This window comes from Chaetura pelagica, unplaced genomic scaffold (assembly GCF_000747805.2).
Source record: "Chaetura pelagica isolate M959 unplaced genomic scaffold, ChaPel_1.0 scaffold83, whole genome shotgun sequence".
Taxonomy (NCBI): Eukaryota; Metazoa; Chordata; class Aves; order Apodiformes; family Apodidae; genus Chaetura; species Chaetura pelagica.
This window is the reverse complement of record NW_009952893.1, coordinates 4,498,049-4,513,062: the sequence shown is the minus strand read 5'-3', so window position 1 is coordinate 4,513,062 and position 15,014 is coordinate 4,498,049. Positions and strand designations below refer to the sequence as shown.

General features: G+C 37.1%; 1 protein-coding gene across 1 annotated transcript in view; it reads right to left on the bottom strand.

Moving 5' to 3' along the window:
- PREX2 (phosphatidylinositol-3,4,5-trisphosphate-dependent Rac exchange factor 2) overlaps positions 1–15,014 on the bottom strand; it is a 182,658-nt gene that overhangs the window by 49,589 nt on the left and 118,055 nt on the right. Inside the window, exons 28-32 of the mRNA XM_009995562.1 lie at positions 13,859–14,038; positions 9,781–9,875; positions 7,850–7,932; positions 7,421–7,511; positions 6,132–6,260 (exon numbers count right to left, since the gene is read on the bottom strand). Of these exons, the coding sequence (XP_009993864.1) occupies positions 6,132–6,260; positions 7,421–7,511; positions 7,850–7,932; positions 9,781–9,875; positions 13,859–14,038 (578 nt within the window). The remainder of the gene's footprint in view (positions 1–6,131; positions 6,261–7,420; positions 7,512–7,849; positions 7,933–9,780; positions 9,876–13,858; positions 14,039–15,014) is intronic.

Genomic DNA, 15,014 nt, shown 5'->3' with positions numbered 1-15,014 from the left:
CTCAATAAAATTGATAAATAATCAAAAGCACCAACACTGGGAAAGACACATGAAGAGGTAGATGCTATCTCAGAGTACAGGTGCACACTCTTGCACTCACTGGCCAGCACAAGTCCACATATGGAGAACTCCAGGCTTAAAACTTTGAATGAGGCCAGTTTTCACCAATTCCCACACGACCTAGATTCATTCTATTTTGTTTTCCCTCCCTCAGTCCATACTTAAAAAATCTCAAATTATCCTCATTTTAATGTATAGCAAAAGCATCAAGGTAAAATACAACAGTATTTTCACTATACTCTCAGCTTTCAGGATTTTATTTTACTTCAAACATTTATTTTCACTTAACAATCTATGAAGTAAAAGACTACAGATTTTTTTTTAAGTCTTAATTTACATTGACAAAAATTTGTTTCTATCTCTTTATGTATTTTTTAGTTGCTTTTTTCTGTTTTTATTTGGATGGGGGAGCTTATCAAAGCCTGCAGGCTGAAGTAAGTGATTCTTTCCCTTTACCACACACCAGAACACAAAATTAAATGTGCAAGGAACAGGCATATTAAAACACAGTCATAACCTTAGAGAGTGTGTCAAACTTCCAGCACATAAGTTATCCTATAGAAACTGCCAGCAGGAACACACCACTACTTTACACACTTTCATATCTTTCCAAACTTTCTTTTATACACACAGTTTTCTGTGTGTTCCTATTCCAAGTTCTGCTCAGCAGATCAGCAGAGCTAATAAGGGGTGTACGAACAATAGGACAAATGGGGAATACATTGCTCCCTACTAAAACTAACATAATGGGTTTGAAATTTGAATAGTTTGAAATATCAGTACAACTCAGATGATGGAATTGACATTGGAGATGACTGTATCAACAGCACCATCTGGATTCTGTGTGTACTTGAAAACATCTATGAAAGGCCAGAATATTCCCTAAAAGTGCCTATGCTTAAAAAAGAAGAAAACCTTCCAAGCTTGATCTTCATCCATGCCGTACACACATCGTGAAAAGAACTGGCAGTGCCCATGCTTCTGAAATGTGTGCTCACAGTACCTCAAAACCAAGCACTGAACACTCAAAACTACAGATTATTCTTGAAAATTGTCTTGTGATATGTCTTTGCCTTACCCTTCTATCTTTTGAGGAAAAAAAAGACCACAACAACATGACAGACATTAATAACCTGGCATCTTGAACTCTGAACATAGTCAGTAACTGAAAACACAATATGGGAAAGTACAGCTTTTAGCTGAAGCATTTAGATACACTGAGGCTATTACTTAAAGTTTGTTTTATGTGATATTTGTTGGATCTCTACATTCAAAAGCATCTAAGGTATCTGTACAATGATTTCCTGATTATGGGAAAATTACAGGACACTGCAACTCCCCTTTATCATTGCTATAAGTCCTCTCCATTTCAAAATATACTCACGAGAAAGAGAGTATTTTTAGGTTATTTACCTGGGCTTAGAAGTAAACCTTGGATGTCAATCATTTGCTTTTTGTAACATTCCACATTTTATAGAAGTTTTCACCCCTTCTTGCTACATCACATACGTAAAGGAAAGGAGTATCTCCCTAGCAATTTCTCTTTAGATTACAGGATTTGTAATGCAAGATTCCTTCACTACCTTTTATTCTTACACATTCTTTTCTACCTGTTTTTTTAAACAGACTATTCTGGTCTTTGCCACTGAAGGCTTGATTTTAGTTTTATTTTGCTTCTCACATCTGAAAATATGTTATGAATAAGACTGAGATTTGCACTGCATGTTTAATGATTTAAGTTGAAATACTTTTTTTGTATACCTCTAATGGTTAAAAGGCTTCTTCACTCCTCACTCTTAATTAATATTAAAATTGATACGAACTTTGCCAATTGCATAGTATTTCCTGTTTAAACTAAAAATTATTGTGCTAGCAAAACAACTGCACTTCCTTATGCAGTTATGAGCTGACTAGAAACCTGACCTGCTCTAAAACATTTCTTCTTTTAACAAAAATTCATACCTTTTTTTTTTTTTTTTTTTTTTTTGGGAAAAAGCTGCTACAGAAATTTCTCCTCTTTCTTCCCTTTACACCTTTCTGTTATTATACTGACCAGTTTTGGTTTTACTTTCCTTCTGAAGAGACACTTTCCTTTTGTCCATCTTGTTGATTTTCCTGGTTTCTACTTGAGTCATCCCCCAGCTTCTCCTCTAATGCTTTCCAATTCTCATGTTACATATCTCATACACACCCAAAATCCTTCTTATTTCTCTCTTCCATGACTGAATTCCTGCCCTGACTACTGCTCCACCATCAAACATCCACCTCTGCCAACAACTTATCTTCATTGTTTTAACAATTTAGTAGGTCCATTCACTCCAAGAATGGAGACGAAAACTCCATGTTTTCTTTAGTTACTTAGCTCTAGATAAATCCTCCTAGAATCTGTGTACTGAGATACCTGTTTCAGAGATATCAGTTCTATCAACTTGATTAGTCTTCTAAGACTGCCTTTTACTGAAGCTATAGAAAACTTTTCTTCCTGTAGTGATATAGTAGGACAAATGAATTGAGACAAAGCAATCTCCACATATGGTTTAGATTTGGTTTGTTTGCTTCTTAAATCTGTGCTAACTATAGATTTATTTTTTTTTAACTGTTGTCTCAATTCCAATGCTGATAAAGAGAAAACTGACAGACCAGAATGATCATCCTCAGGCCATTTCTTCATACTGATTAAACACAGTAAATAAAGAGAATCCTAAGATCTAGGACTTAAAATATCTCATTTTTGTGTGGCTCCCATGTCTTTAGTCCTATGAGGAGAGGCTGAGGGAACTGGGATTGCTTAGTTTTGAGACAAGAAGGCTGAGGGGAGTCCTCATTCCTCTCTAAGGCTGCAGTGATGCAAGCGCTGGCCTCTTCTCCCATGTAAATAATTGGATCAGAGGAAATGGCCTAAAGTTGCATCAGAGGAGGTTTAGATTGGATATTAGGAAGAATTTCTGTACTGAAAGAGTAGTCAGGCACTAGATCAGCCTGCCCAGGGAAGTGGTGGAGCCACATCCCTGGAGGTATTCAAGAAACATGTCTAGTGGGAATGGTAAGTTTTTTGGGGTAGTGGTTGTTGGTTTTGTGCAGTGTGTAGTTGTGGATTATTTTTTTGGTTTGTTTGTTTGGGTGGGATGTGTTGTTTCCCTCTCCTCCTCCCTGGACAGACAGTTGGACAAGGTGATCTTAGAGGTCTTTTCCAACTGTGAAAATTCTGTGTGATTCTGTGTCTCTCCTCTGCTCCAAAGCACTAATCATTCTAAACCAATACACACATTTGACAACATAACAGAACAATTAATAAAAAATTTTAGCCTGTGATGTTTTGATGAAATAAAAATGAGTCTGTTTTCAGTAAGAAGATGCATTTACTCAAAACATTCATCCTTCAGCATTTATCAATAATGATGAAGTATGGAGGAGTTTCTTACAACCATTTTTTCCCCCATGGTGAACAAAGTTTTATCTGTGATCTACTTGGGCTACTTCCTCTAGAACCTGCTAGAAGTGATAAATTTATCTGCTTTCCTCAAGTATTAAAATACTGCCTTTTACTTATAAACAAACTTGAAGATTCTTCTAAAAACCCAAGACTTTGTTCAGCTTGTTCTCATTAGCCCAACTAAGCAGTCAAATTAGGGGACCTATTTTGCTTTTTCTGAATCAGGCGAGTAAGAGGGAATTACAAGGAGGTAAATTTCTGTACCATGTGTTAGGTTTTCAGCCAGAAATAGCCAGAAATACTCATCGTTCTTCTTTGTATCCTGACTATTTGTGCCACAATGCATACTGACAAGATTGAAAAGGAGAAAACAAGAAATGAAGATATGATGGGAAAATTTAGCAGCTAAATAATGTTTAACCCGGCCTCATGCTCATCTGATTTCAGTTAGATCCAGCTGTTGGTTGTGTCTCAAATTTAATTTATACAGGCCTAAGCCTGTCTAAATCACAGCAGTCTCCCAAAACTGCCTGAGGGGCACATTTCTGCCCTGATTCTTTTCAACATTGAATTACATATACCTGTCCAGACATGCCATGGAAACTAAGGCTTGAGAAGCAATTTTTCACTTCCATTTTCCTATTTCTCCTTTACGCTATTTGTGCTAAGGAAGCCACAGGAACCCAGTCTTTCAGGTATCCATTGCATCACACCAACTCCTTGGCCCCACAGGCAAATAAAAAGTATAATTAAGATGTGGGGATCATGATTCTTCAGAATTCTTCTCAGGAACAAGTACTACTAATACCCAGTTTCAGGGGTGGTAGTAGTGAATATTTAAAATTGGCACACAATTTCTGAGAAAAAAAAAATCCTACAAGAGAACAGAAAGATGTAAAGACGGATGGCAAATAAACAAGCCCAGATGATAATTTTCCCTGTAAAGCCATGTATTTGGTTAAAATGGCACAGAAGCCAGTTGAAAATCTCTGACAAAACCTCAGATGCAATGGATGGAAAAGGAGAGCCAAGAATATTTAAAATTGGCACACAATTTCTGAGTGATGAGAGAAGGTAAGGCAAAGGGTGCTTTCCTTGAACAGCACAAGAATAAAGCCCTTCACTATTAAACTCTGAAACATGAACTTTCACAAGCATGACAGCTGCAATTCAGTTAGTTACTGTAACTTATTAACAGAGAAAATCATTTTTAATTCTAATTTCTGAAACACTAGAAAATGCCAACAGTTCTAGTGTTCTGTAAGTAGCAAGATTCCTTCTGATACATATCACCATTACATTACAGTAGTATTGTAAAAAGCCTGTCTGTCTAATAGGCAGGCAGTTAGTCATTCGGACTTTGCTGAATTTTTCCACAAAAAAATGTGGTACATTTAAAACCATATTTATCAGAATAAATTCACCTCAATATTGAGGGTAGATGATCAGTGTTGCCATGGCTTAAGTCTATTAATTCTATTTTTGGGGAAACAAGTTATGTGAAAGAGGTCTCTTAGGCTTGGCTTCAGAAGGGGGGCAATGAAGGACTATTAGACACATTTCCATTCCTCCTGAACTGTGGAAGAAACCATGATTAATACTTGAATATAATTTGGTTTAGTCTGAAGAAAGACCTGTAGAAAAAAAGGATCCAAAAATACTTATTCATTTGTCAGTCAGTGACAGACATCTTTAAACAAAAAGAAGTATTCTTCATATTTGAGAGTCAACCCACCGGGATAGACTCCAAAACCAGGGATAATTTTGTGGTTGTTTTTATCATTTTCTAACCCAGGGTCTGAAAATCTATTTGTATCTGAAATGAGAAATACCAAAAGTCAGAAGAGGAGGAGTTTGTTTAGTTTGGCTGGATGGATTTTGGAGGTTTATCTTAATAAAACTTATCACAAAGTTCTTTTCCAGTGACCTGAAATTTAGCAGTATCTTTATGGGATACCATGGAAACTAGCCAACAAAGATGCTAAACACACAAATCATTTAAAGCTAGACCTGACACAAGTTATTGTTCCCACACAGACTCAAGTAAAAACAGTTTTATAAAAATCATCTTGCTCATTACTTCTCTATCAAACAACACAGGAAATAACGCAGAAGCTACAGGCAAGATTTTCTGGAGAGGAAATCCCAGATACTTTCTGATGAAGCCACAGGACAGAGCAGAAAAACCCAGCTCATGTTGACACTTGACAGTGAAGAGACGCAGACTCCTAGGTAACTTTTCAACAATGGTGGGAGGAAGGTGGAAGAGAAGGATTGACAGTATGAGTTCTGATAGAATGGGTAAGTGAAAAACCAGTGAAAGAGGTCTGGCTTCATGGCAGAAGAGGGAGCACTATTATAGTGGGATAACTCCAGATCAATGACAGATAACAGCAAGATAAAGGACAAAATTTGCCCTGCAGAGTCTTAATCTTCAAAGGGAGTTTAGTTTCAAGGAAAGCCTTGCTACTAAGAACACAAAAAAAGTCCTGAAATTCAGGTGTTTCCCATAGAACACACTGTCTTCAGCAAACCTTTCCTAGCAGCAACATGAAGCACTTGTATCTTTTGCCTTCCCTTCCCCAGGCTCTACATCATTAAAGACATGTTTATTTATGATCATGTTATTCTTACTAACCTTCAACAAATTTTCTGATATTCTGGGCAAGACTCCGAACACTGCTGGGGAGATTCCAAGGGTCTTGTTTGATGTGGAGTCGTAGCCTCTTTGGACAGTTAAGCTTCGGTTCTATTTCTTGCTGAAACTCTAAGCAAGGACAAAAATAGTATTTTTTTTTCTGCTTAAACCTGCTGAGAAACCCAGGGTAAGACATTATTTCTTCCTAAATGTTTTCATAGTTCAAGAAATTGTTAACTTATTGTCCTGGTTTGAGCCAGGATGAAGCCTGGCTCAAACCAGGACACTTATTTAACTCTAGTTAAAGCTGGGGTGACAGGTCTAACAGTCATCTAAGCTCCAAACTTAGTCAAAGGAGACTGTAAGAAGCATCCCAAAAGTGACTCCTTCTGAACCAGGTACAGAAGATAGAAGGTGCCTTGGAGTAAGTGGAGTCCTGGAACTTTTTAGTAATTATGCTCTGTTGACTTCAGTGTTCTTGGTTTTTTTATAAAAGTCAAAGATCCACCCTCTGGCCATCTAAAGTAAGTTTTCTTTGCCAAAAGGCATATGCAGGATCAATAAAATCATAAATAAACATATTAATAGGACATTCAGTCTCCCACTAAGCTTTAAAAAAAAAACAACAACAAAAATAAAAACAAATCAGAAAACAAAACAAACTCAATTAACTGAAAAAACTCCTTTGCAGTTTTCATCACAATTTTATGGCCACCATATACATACTTATATACTTAAGCAACTATGTGAGTGTTAGCAGAATATCTGAAATTACATACAGAAATTTTTTTTAAGCAATCAATAATAGTTCTTTAAGCATGTATTTGGCATAAATATCACTGTGACTATAAATTTACATTTGTAAATTATTTATACATCAACTAACAAATAAAGTATCTACAAAAATACTAAAAATCTGGCATTATTAATAAAATACATCAGAAATTACTTCAGTTGTTGAAACAAAAATGAAATTAAAACACCTTCAATATACAAAACCTGTTTCTTACTTCAAAAACCTTGGCAATTCTATAGTCAGGTCAGAGTCCACAATTTAAAGCTGACTTTCCAACAAACCTGAAATTCTTTCAGTTGTGCAATAAAATTGTAAGAAGCAGCTTTCAATTAAAAATAAGACCTACTTCAGAATAATTTCAACAGTGAATTTTTGCATAATATGCCAAGATTAAGCAAAACCAGTTCTTAACACACAGTTCAAGGAGTAGACAGTCGTACCCATGTACCCTTTAATCTCCCTTTTGATTCTCATTGATAGAACTAAATGTTACCTTGGAGGCCTCGACCTGGTGTGAAGTATTTTGTCTGCTCAAAGGCCCTCATCACAGCTGGTCCTTTCAGAAGGTTAACAATTGAATCGACCTGTTGGGATCAAGGTTCTGTGAGAAAGAGGTTGTTTACAGCAACAACTGAAAATTCTTCCTTTATTAACAGGGACTGCAGAAAAGTAGCTTTAGATTCTTTGGATCCTTACCCAATGGCTTTAGTTTAAGCAACAAGATAGGGAATGTTAAACTAAATTTAAGGACCTGTTTAATTTGCAGTTTTGAACTATTTACAGAAAACTGAAGAAGAATGAGTAAATACATACCATCCCAGTATACAGCGGAAAGCAAAAGTAAAAAGAAAGAGTATTCGCTAAAGACATCTTAGCTCAACCATGGGCATTAGTACCAAAGCCAAGAAAAATAATTTCATACTTGACCAAAAAGATGCTCCAAACAGCTATGGAGCTTATCCTGTTTATCGTGAGAGATTCGAACACTTATGGGAAGCTCATCGCCTGAAAAAATATTTTAAAATGAAAAGATGTTTAGAAGTTTCAGCATATTTTCCAAAATCTTTGTAGCTCACATAACCTACTTTGCGCATAGACTGACTGATGTGCAGGCTTTCAGGAATACAGTGACTGGTCTTTCTACATATTTTACATTTAGAAGTCGCTTGATAATGCAGAAATAGCTCTTAAAGAAAGGATCATATTCAAAACCCAACTGGACATGGTCCTAGACAGCCTGCTCTAGATGAACAGGGGACTAGACAGGATGATGTCAAGATCACCTTCCAACATCAACCATCCTGTGACCCCAACACACAACTCTTAGGTGCTGGGAAACATCCTAAACACCTGTCTAAATAGTTAAGTAGTGTGAACCTAATATAGCAGACCACAAAGTCACTAAAATGCATTCAACATAATTTTTTGTATAGGGAAATTTTAGTAATTAGACAAAAATACAGCATCCAAATCCTGTACCTGATATGAAGCTTTTACATACTACGTACAACATCATTTCCTAAAAAAGTACAAAGGAGAAGGACTCTCCTAGGTCACTGACCTCAGTCACTCTCTCAGACAACGGGTGATGCAACGTCAACTCTTTCACAAGCAATGAAAAATTGACCTTAAAACTGGTCTTCCTCATCGCTGCTGTGGTGACAGATTAGAAGTAGCCTCTAGATAATTTATAATCCAAATATATTCGTGGTCAATCTAGACTCATTTCTCTGAATTATTTTTTTAAGCTCCTTTAGATGTTCTTACAGCCAGGAGTTATAACCCTTCACAGGATTTTAATTGCAATGGATGGAGCATGGTGTCAAAGAGCTCTGATTTGGAGTTAACCAGGTTAGCTTTGGAACTAAGAGATAATTAAGTCATCAGGAGACTGGAAGTTTCACTGAGCTGCAATATTTATCAACTTGAACACTGTCTCTGTGCTTGGCTAGCACAGACATTCTTTTAAGAATCTCAGTTGGTACTTCAGCTTGAAGCTGCCCAATTTTCTATCAGCTCATTTATATCTTAAGATACAGACTCTGGATCTCCTCTTTTACTAATAGTTCTTTATGTCCTTCACCCTTTCCTCTGCATCTGCACAGCTCTGTAAATATGTATCATTTCTAGAAAGAAGCTGCCTAGAATTGTATTACTCACAGGGTATCTCAGAAACCTTGCATAACATCATTCTTTCCTGTCTCAACTGAAAACACCTCTCCATGGTATTCTCCATAGAGAATTTTCCTTCTCTGTGGCCAAGTCTCACTGGTGGCTTATATTCAACCAACATGCCCAGCCCTTTCTTTTCCTAAATCATTCACAATTGATAAACTTCCATCTTAGAGCAAATATTCTTTTATTATTAGTCCCTGAGTATATGACCTTGTACACCATGCAGTCAAATCCCATCTCATTCCTGTTAGCAGCTGCATTTATTTAAATTCAATTTATCACTGCATAAACAAGAATGTGCTTCTATGTGGTCCCACATTCCTTCCTACAAACATCCACAGCCGTATCCTGCTGTCTGGGTGCTGACGCAGGCTGGGAGAGCAATCCACACTCACCTAAAATGCTCCTGACTCTGCAACATAACACACTGCCAAGGTCAAGGCATCCAAGTGGTTAAAAGCAGTGACTCTATGAGCTCTAACTAAGATGCTGGAATTTTGGGTCTCTTTCAGTGAAGGACTTAAAAGTTCAGCACTAGCCAGGCAGAAGCAAAACTTCTATTACCAAGGAGGATGCAATTTTAAAAACAGAAACAACAAAACTACCAGGCAAATGAAAATAATAAAACTGAATAAAAGGAACAGATGACAGATTCATAGCTCACTTTTCTAAACATACCTGAATCCATTTCATCACTGTGAAAATAAGAGCTGCACTGACTGCTACAAATGCTGGTGAACGAAGCAATGGAGTTCCTATTGCTGTTGCAATCGCTTGGGAAAAAAACAACAAACAAACAAACAAATCAAAACCAGAAATGAAGTCATGTTCTTTAACACGGGCTCTGTATCAAAGCTACGGACATTTTTGCTTTCCCCTTTTTAAATATAATGATAAATTTTGGAAACAAAAAAGATCCCTTTACTTAGGCTATCATATAATTTGCAATCCTGGTAGGACTCAGAGGACCAGAATTCCAGAACAGATTATTCAATTGCCTCCCTTCACCTTGCATGTGAACAAGTACTTGCAGAATGATAACACACACTTTGAAATAAAATCAACCACCTTTTTTTACACAGGTGACATTCTGAAACTGTGTCTTCATATATTTTAGTAATTCCACATTTAAATTCTACACTGCTAGTCCATAGCTAATACCAATTACTCAATACTCTGGTTTATGATAGGTTCAGAAGAGATTTGATCCTTTTGAGTAGTACCAAAACCTCAAGGATAAACTGATTTTCCCTGTGAGACAAAACATAGTTTATGATTCCATTTCTTCCAGCTGTTCTTTTTGTTAGAGATGTATAGACATTTACATCAGTGACTTCAGTGAAAACCTCTATGCATACAAAATGTCACCCACATCTGTACGTTTTTCTGCTCTTTTCTCTCAAAAATAAATTGTTTTGCACAGAAGATAGATGGAGAACATAGCTACTTCTGCAGCATAAACAGAGTAAAACAGCCTTTTGTACTAAAAAACCTATGAAGATATATTTAACTTCAGAGTCTTCATTTAGCCACATGAAGATCATTTAGTTTCAATTCAGGAAATGCTTAAGTAATTATCCAGCAGAGGGAGTCTTAAAAATCTAAGTGAATATAAACTAACATAGAAGCGTACCTGGAAGTTATTTATATATAATTATATATTTATATAATGACCTGGTTTGGGTTTTATGTATTGGTTGTACCCTTTCACCAAGATACACGTATCTATATTTTATAGATAATGCTACAGTTATACATGTATAACTGTAGATACAGTACATACAGTTATACACCCATATGCTCCCTACTTGCTTTCTTTATTTTTGTAAGTAACAAAAATACACTCTTACTAGTTTTGGCATATTGACATCTATGTCCTAGTGAAGGTAAATGTTTCAGATCTGTAGCCAACCAGGTGAGTGAACAGGAAAAAAATTAAATTAAAAGCCATGATATAATCATATCCATTTAGTAGGTGAAAAGACATCAGTAACAACATGTTCCTAACAGAGGGTGAATAGTCCCACAGAGTATTAAGAATTGCTGGCTGGATGTTTAGAAATGTTTTCTAACTAACTCTATTCACTTATTAAAGTCTCCAAAGGGAAGAGGAAGGTTATTTAAAACTGGAGTGTGCAATGCATGAGAAAACAAAACAACAAAGGAAAATGAGAAACAGATTAGATGCATTAGCTGTATCATTCTGCATTTTTATTGTACTGTATTGCAAGGTTTAGATTTAGACCCTACAACACAGAATGAGAGCATTCTAACCACTGAAATTAGCCTACTAGTTCTAATAATAACCATAGCAGCATAACAGGATCTGGACATTTTATGTATTGCCTCGCAATTATTTTTAGCAGAAACAAAAAAACTCCAATCTCACTCAAATTTTTTTTTCTGAACTCAAAGATTTTATTATTATTCTGCATATGGGACCCCAGATTTTATCATTCCTAAACAGTCAAAATGGGAGATCTTGCTTAAACAACATGATCTGTCTCTATGACCATGGGACCTGCCTACAGGATGAGGGGAAGGCTGTGGATGTTGGCTACCTAGCCTTTGACACTGTCTTCCCACAGCATTCTCCTGGAGAAGTTCATGAATCATGGCACAGACAAATGTACTCTTCACTGGGTAAAAAAACTGGCTGGACAGCCGGACCCAGAGTTGTAGTAAACAGGCTCAAATATAGTTGGTGACCAGTGGTGTGCCTCAGGGCTCAGTTTTGGGCCAGTCTTGTTCAATAACTTTATCAATGATCTGGCTGAGGGGATTGAGTGCACCCTCAGTAAGTTTGTAGACAACACCAAATTGGGTGGGAGCAGAGGTATCTGGACAGGTCAGATTGATGGGCCAAGGCCAATTGTATGAGGTTCAACATGGTCAAGTGTCGGCTCCTGCATTTCAGTCGCAAAAAGCCCAGGCAGCACTACAGGAAAGAGTGGCTGGAGAGCTGCTCAGCAGAAAAGGACCTGAGGGTCCTGGCTGGCAGCTGGCTGAACATGACCTACTAGCATGCCCAGGTGGCCAAGAAGGCCAACAGCATCCTGGCCTGTATCAGGAATATCATGGCCAAAAGGAGTAGGGAAGTGATCATGCTCCTGTACTCGGCGCTGGTGAGGCAGCACCTCGAGTACTGTGTCCAGTTCTGGGCCCCTCAGTACAAGAAGGACATTGAGATGCTGGCATGTGTCCAGAGGAGAGCTACCAAGCTGGTGAAGGGTCTAGAGAACAAGACATATGAGGATTGGCTGAGAAAACTGGGGTTCTTTAGTCTGAAGAAAAGGAGAGACCTCATCAACCTCTACAACTACCTGAAAGGAGATTGTAGGGAGGCAGGTGTTGGCCACTTCTCCCAAGTAAGTAACAATAGGATCAGAGGAAATGGCCTGAAGTTGCAGTATGGAAGGTTTAGATTGGATATAAGGAGGAATTCCTGTACTGAAAGAGTAGTCAGGCACTGGAACAGCCTGCCCAGAGAGGTGGTGGAGTCACCATCCCTGGAGGTATTCAAGAAGCGTGTATATGTGGCACTTCAGGGCATGCTCTAGTGGCTGAGGTTGTAGGGGCTTTTGGTGGGTGTTTTATGATGGGGTGTGGTTTTGGTTGTTTTTTTTTAATTTGGTTTTTTGCTTTGTTTATTTTTTGTTTGTTTTTTGTTTAGTTTCATGTTGATGGTTGGACTCTGGGATTCTGTGACTATACATGACTGGAAAATATTTTAAATTAAGACACACATGTGTCCTAAGTCATGCCTTTCTCCACATACAAATCCTGTGTCAACTGGGGAAGTTCCCAACTGGAGCAAGTACAGCCACTGGAGCAGCTCCTGAACAGTCAGCTGGACACATCATGGGCATGCAGAAACCCCCAAATGCACTTCATGTTCAGCTGGAACAGCTCTTTGCTTGTGTTCCCCTCGGTTAGAATAAGACAGACTTAAGCTATCCAAATTATCTCTACATTCATTTCTGTTCAACTTTATGCTTTTATTTCTGTTTCTACTCTGACAAAGAGTTCCTATCTACCATGCTGCAGCAATCAAATATTAGCTTATGAAAGAGAGCTCAGCAACACAGGGTTCAGTAGAAAAACGATGAGCCTACTGAGATTCTACTTTCTAAGCATAATAATGAGTCATGATAATGAACAAATAATGAACCCTTATTTTACTTGCAGCTCAAATTTTAATTTAGATTTTATATTGTGTAGTTAACCAATTCTCTCTAAGCAACAGAAGACAATTCTTTTAATAAGATCCTGCTTGCTATAATTACTCCTTCCTTTTCAAAACTCTTTATATTTTCATTCATAGCAAACATGATGCATTATGAATTTTAGAGATGACATGATGCTACAATATTTAGAGTAGAATAAGGTCAGGAATGTATGTTGAGATCAGCATGAGTGATGGCTCTGGCATCTTGCCTTCAATGGCATACATTATTTCTGAATTTATTCGGAATTTATTCTGAGTAACAGAAATTAAGTCTGTTGTCTATGAAATCAGTATTCTACAGTAAAGATGTGATATTGTTTAAAGGTTAGGGATATGCATGTCTAGTAACTAATATCTACTCATTAAAAAGTTAATTTTACACATCTGGTAGCATATCTTGATGCTAGCTATTCCTCTGCTAGAAATGTCAGAATTATTATTTTCTGATAGTCTTCATAGACACTTGATAGTCTACAAACCCACAGGTTTTATTCAGTTGACAAATACAAATATTATTAGTAAAGTTACCTGTAAGAATCCCTGTTGCTGATGGTATCATGACCAGAATCTTCTTGCTCATCACCTGTCACGCTGAAACAGACTTTTTTCCCATTCCTTTCCCCCTTTTCATTATCACTGTCTGCTGGTATTAAAGGCTCAGGTGTTTTACGTTCTGATTTGGGAGAATATGTTATTGAAGAAAGAAGGCTGTGAGACAAAAAAAGAAGACAAATTCAAATTTTTCAAAAGTGAGTTATCAACAGAATAACATTTCTCATCAGCATCTTCCAACTATCACTCTATAATACGCGAAGGAAACTTCTTCCAGTCCATATCTATTTGAAACCAGAGAAGAAACTGGTGCTAAAAAGTGTAGCAGTGAAGCCCATTACCATTACTAAATACTTGAGTCTTGTATGAAGGCAGTAACTCCGACTGGGGAAAAAAATACAGCACATTCTTAAATACTCAGGGTCAAATATTATGTTAACATAACTATTTTTCAACATGGACCATGTACTTGTCAGCACAAATCAAGAAAACAAACCAAAAGAACTCTATCTCTGCAAAAAGCATACACTTGCTCAATTGCTACCGGAGCAGACACGCCAGCCTGCATCACAGCCTATTTTACTAAGGCATTTTAATAATCTTTATTAAGATACCTGCGTATTTCCTGACAGTCAAAGTGTTTAAGCCACTACTGCTAGTAAAACTGATTATTTGTCTACAAGCTTCTTCAACAAGCACAGAAGTGACATCCAGTCAAGAAGAGAGAACACTGCAGACTGCTACATTTAGAACATGAACAAATATTGGCAGCAAAAGTTTCACATTCTTGGGTGATTAACACATATTGAGATGGTCTAATTTACTTTCAAGATCAGAACAGCTATAATGGGCAATTGTCCTTTAATTCCTATTACTCAAACACTCCACTAGAATGACATTTTCAAACTAATATTTGGATTTGAAAGGCAGTATTCTTCTTGCAAAATACTACCTTCTAACTATCTGAGATGAGCAAACACTATATTAAGCTTTTTTTTTCCTGTAAAGTATACACAGTAAGTAGCAGGATTTTATTGTAGGAGCTGTCAGAATAGTCAACTGGCAAACATTCTACCAAACACATGGCAGAATTCCAACATACGTTAGATGTAATTCTTATTTCTGTAGGGAA